The sequence below is a fragment of the Ptychodera flava genome, unplaced genomic scaffold (genome assembly GCF_041260155.1).
Source record: "Ptychodera flava strain L36383 unplaced genomic scaffold, AS_Pfla_20210202 Scaffold_126__1_contigs__length_170810_pilon, whole genome shotgun sequence".
Taxonomy (NCBI): Eukaryota; Metazoa; Hemichordata; class Enteropneusta; family Ptychoderidae; genus Ptychodera; species Ptychodera flava.
This window is the reverse complement of record NW_027248308.1, coordinates 127,802-132,371: the sequence shown is the minus strand read 5'-3', so window position 1 is coordinate 132,371 and position 4,570 is coordinate 127,802. Positions and strand designations below refer to the sequence as shown.

At 41.8% G+C, this 4,570-nt stretch overlaps 1 protein-coding gene across 1 annotated transcript; it reads left to right on the top strand.

The window, feature by feature from the left end:
- The first annotated feature begins 3,039 nt into the window (after nucleotides 1-3,039).
- LOC139126707 (glutamic acid-rich protein-like) lies at nucleotides 3,040-4,250 on the top strand. The gene is made up of 2 exons (XM_070692751.1): nucleotides 3,040-3,319; nucleotides 3,635-4,250. The coding sequence occupies exons 1-2, from the start codon at nucleotides 3,205-3,207 to the stop codon at nucleotides 4,066-4,068; spliced, it is 549 nt and encodes a 182-aa protein (XP_070548852.1). The 5' UTR covers nucleotides 3,040-3,204; the 3' UTR covers nucleotides 4,069-4,250.
- The last annotated feature ends 320 nt before the right edge of the window (nucleotides 4,251-4,570 follow it).

Genomic DNA, 4,570 nt, shown 5'->3' with positions numbered 1-4,570 from the left:
TGGTCAGACAGTGTCTCCAATGGTCACCCATGTATTGGTATGGTCAGGTAGACATCAAAAACAGCTAGATAAGTACACTGTCTGTGAGGTCAGTGTCAGCATGGTCGTATAGTATAAGGTGTGGTCAAATGCATAAAGTACTGACATAGTGCAAGGCAAATGCTGTGTGGTCGTGGTCAGCATGGTCGTATAGTATAAGATGTGGTCAAATGCATAATGTACTGACATAGTGCAGGGCATGTGCTGTGTGGTCGTGGTCAGCATGGTCGTATAGTATAAGGTGTGGTCAAATGCATAAAGTACTGACATAGTGCAAGGCATGTGCTGTGTGGTCGTGGTCAGCATGGTCGTATAGTATAAGGTGTGGTCAAATGCATAAAGTACTGACATAGTACAAGGCATGTGCTGTGTGGTCGTGGTCAGCATGGTCGTATAGTATAAGGTGTGGTCAAATGCATAAAGTACTGACATAGTGCAAGGCATGTCCTGTGTGGTCGTGGTCAGCATGGTCGTTTAGTATAAGGTGTGGTCAAATGCATAAAGTAAAGTACTGACATAGTGCAAGGCATGTGCTGTGTGGTCGTGGTCAGCATGGTCGTATAGTATAAGGTGTGGTCAAATGCATAAAGTACTGACATAGTGCAAGGCATGTGCTGTGTGGTCGTGGTCAGCATGGTCGTATAGTATAAGGTGTGGTCAAATCCATTAGGTGCAGACATACAGCAAGGCATGTGCTGTGTGGTCGTGGTCAGCATGGTCGTATAGTATAAGGTGTGGTCAAATCCATTAGGTGCAGACATACAGCAAGGCATGTGCTGTGTGGTCGTGGTCAGCATGGTCGTATAGTATAAGGTGTGGTCAAATGCATAAAGTACTGACATAGTGCAAGGCATGACCTGTGTGGTCGTGGTCAGCATGGTCGTATAGTATAAGATGTGGTCAAATGCATAAAGTACTGACATAGTGCAAGGCATGTGCTGTGTGGTCGTGGTCAGCATGGTCGTATAGTATAAGGTGTGGTCAAATGCATAAAGTACTGACATAGTGCAAGGCATGTGCTGTGTGGTCGTGGTCAGCATGGTCGTATAGTATAAGGTGTGGTCAATGCATAAAGTACTGACATAGTGCAAGGCATGTGCTGTGTGGTCGTGGTCAGCATGGTCGTATAGTATAAGGTGTGGTCAAATCCATTAGGTGCAGACATACAGCAAGGCATGTGCCGTGTGGTCGTGGTCAGCATGGTCGTATAGTATAAGATGTGGTCAAATGCATAAAGTACTGACATAGTGCAAGGCATGTGCTGTGTGGTCGTGGTCAGCATGGTCGTATAGTATAAGGTGTGGTCAAATCCATTAGGTGCATACATACAGCAAGGCATGTGCTGTGTGGTCGTGGTCAGCATGGTCGTATAGTATAAGATGTGGTCAAATCCATTAGGTGCAGACATACAGCAAGGCATGTGCTGTGTGGTCGTGGTCAGCATGGTCGTATAGTATAAGGTGTGGTCAAATCGATTAGGTGCAGACATACAGCAAGGCATGTGCTGTGTGGTCGTGGTCAGCATGGTCGTATAGTATAAGGTGTGGTCAAATGCATAAAGTACTGACATAGTGCAAGGCATGTGCTGTGTGGTCGTGGTCAGCATGGTCGTATAGTATAAGGTGTGGTCAAATCCATTAGGTGCAGACATACAGCAAGGCATGCGCTGTGTGGTCGTGGTCAGCATGGTCGTATAGTATAAGGTGTGGTCAAATCCATTAGGTGCAGACATAGTGCAAGGCATGTGCTGTGTGGTCGTGGTCAGCATGGTCGTATAGTATTAGGTGTGGTCAAATGCATAAAGTACTGACATAGTGCAAGGCATGTGCTGTGTGGTCGTGGTCAGCATGGTCGTATAGTATAAGGTGTGGTCAAATGCAAAAAGTACTGACATAGTGCAAGGCATGTGCTGTGTGGTCGTGGTCAGCATGGTCGTATAGTATAAGGTGTGGTCAAATCCATTAGGTGCAGACATACAGCAAGGCATGTGCTGTGTGGTCGTGGTCAGCATGGTCGTATAGTATAAGATGTGGTCAAATGCATAAAGTACTGACATAGTGCAAGGCATGTGCTGTGTGGTCGTGGTCAGCATGGTCGTATAGTATAAGGTGTGGTCAAATCCATTAGGTGCATACATACAGCAAGGCATGTGCTGTGTGGTCGTGGTCAGCATGGTCGTATAGTATAAGATGTGGTCAAATCCATTAGGTGCAGACATACAGCAATTAAGGCATGTGCTGTGTGGTCGTGGTCAGCATGGTCGTATAGTATAAGGTGTGGTCAAATCGATTAGGTGCAGACATACAGCAAGGCATGTGCTGTGTGGTCGTGGTCAGTAATTACACATATTCATCCAACCTATGCAATGTATGTGAACATATTGCAGCAATTAAACTTTTATTATCACATAAGCAGTGTGATTAAATTCTTGTTTTGAGCCTGTACTCAGCCACACAGTACCAATTTTATTCATATTTTGAGTCGTGGCTTCCACATGCCACGGCCAGTTTGGTTTAGACTTAAGCTTTGGTTAGGGCTAATAAATCATGACATGCATATGTATGTACACCATGACATGTATGTATACATGAATTTTTGTTGTAATATGGTTCAAAATGGTCACCTGGCAGCCATTTCATTATGTAATTTTCATATTTTGAGCCCTAACTCAGACATGCCTCAGCCAATTTGGTTCAGACTTGGCAAAGCGCTAATGATCATGACATGCATGTTCTCATGAAGTTTTATCACGATACTGTAGAAAGTGACCGCCAGGTTGAAAGCCCACAATGTATGTCAGAAAAAATATTAAAGTTCCGAAGTTTTAAACCACACTGAACTGGTGGGGACAGTGTCATTGACTGATGACTTGTCAAATTACAGATTTTGTATTTACTCCTTTGTCAAATGTGAGCTAACCATGTCATTGATGGTATTTTTTCTCTTAATGTTTATAAATTGATGTGTTCATTTCATAGTTTTTTGTTCATGTTGTATATGTTCTAGATTGGCATTTTTTCCGAGGGCTCCATCAACGTTAAAGAAAACCCAGTAGACAAAAGAAGACCATGCATTTTCATCGGCAGGCACTTTTTTAAGGATAAAGAATATACTGCCTGTGAGATAAATATACATCTTAAACAGGCTGAATATGGTCCTGGAGTAATGGTAACAAGGAAGTTGAAAGGTGACACACAATGTAATACTAGAATTACAACTAGATGTGTGGTAGTGTATAAAGACACCTTTGCACAAATGGAGCAGACAATGATACACACAGGTTTGTGAAGTAACTTTATACATGTGTTTATATTTTAAGCTCACATTTGGTATATACATACCAATGTGAGCTTAAAGCATTAGTCCGTGTCCGCCTTTGCGCTTGATATCTGGTGTTATGCTGTGTACCTCTTTCAGACCATTCATGTCTATAGTAGCTTCAGAGACAATTGTCTATATTTGTAAAAATTCAGGCATAAAGACTGTTTTATGGCTATACGAGAACATAAATATAGAATGAAAGGCACATATTAATACGTCTTATGTAGGGTATCTTTGGATTGACTGTTCTAATGGCTATTTTCATTCATTATAGCAATTTATGGTGGTGAATTTGCAAGTGAAGCCGACATGGATGAGAGAAAAACAGATAGAGATGATGACATCCCAAAACCTGAAAGTCAGAATGCTACTGATGAAACGGAAGAGGGCGAAGACAGTCAACCTGCCAACATGGATGAGAGAAAAACAGATAGAGATGATGACATCACAAAACCTGAAAGTCATGATGCTACTGATGAAACGGAAGAGGGCGAAGACAGTCAACCTGCTGCCGAGAACATATTTGAAGACAATGACGGTGACATTGCTGCTGAAGACACTGGAAAAGACAAAGACGACAATGATGGTCAGGATGGCAGTAGGATGAAGCAAAAGAAAAAAAAGACCAAGGCAAAGAAAGCTTTAAAGAAAAGGCCATGTATGTTTAAAGGTGGCAGTGCAACCGGACGTAAACAGTGTGAGAAATAGCCTGCCCGCCACAGTGTATTAATTATTTTAGTTATTTTAGTTGCTTTCTCATGAAGGAATGCTCTTAGCTACTTTTTGTTGTTGTTGTTTTTCAGTAGGTAAATTTTACTGTAGCTATACTAAAGAACCACAATTGTCCCATCTGTGGCTGAAAGGTATACAGTCCCCTCTAAACTACATATATCCATATATAGTTAAAAGGGCTTTCCATCGCATTCAAAATGGACATGTGAGGGCGCTGTTTTTTTAAAGTGCCACCCGCTTAAAATCTGTGATTGGCTAGATCATGACTTTCCATGGTAAATGTGGCTAAATTTTAATAGGTGACAGTATACCTTTAACTGACCATTGTAACAATCTTAAATTAGGTGCTCAGTGGAGTTAAACAACATTGTACTAGCAGAGACTCTGTCATCCTTGAAGACTTTTGTATCTCATTTTAATGACATCCTAAGTACAGTACATCAAAATAACTTGTGCAAATCTACTTATTAGTCATAGG

What these genes read in the sequence shown, in the direction of transcription:
- LOC139126707 (XM_070692751.1), top strand. Translation starts at nt 3,205, where the DNA reads ATGGTAACAAGGAAGTTGAAAGGTGACACACAATGTAATACTAGAATT. An exon ending in GCAGACAATGATACACACAG is followed by an intron (nt 3,320 to 3,634) that starts GTTTGTGAAGTA and finishes CATTCATTATAG; the next exon opens with CAATTTATGGTGGTGAATTT.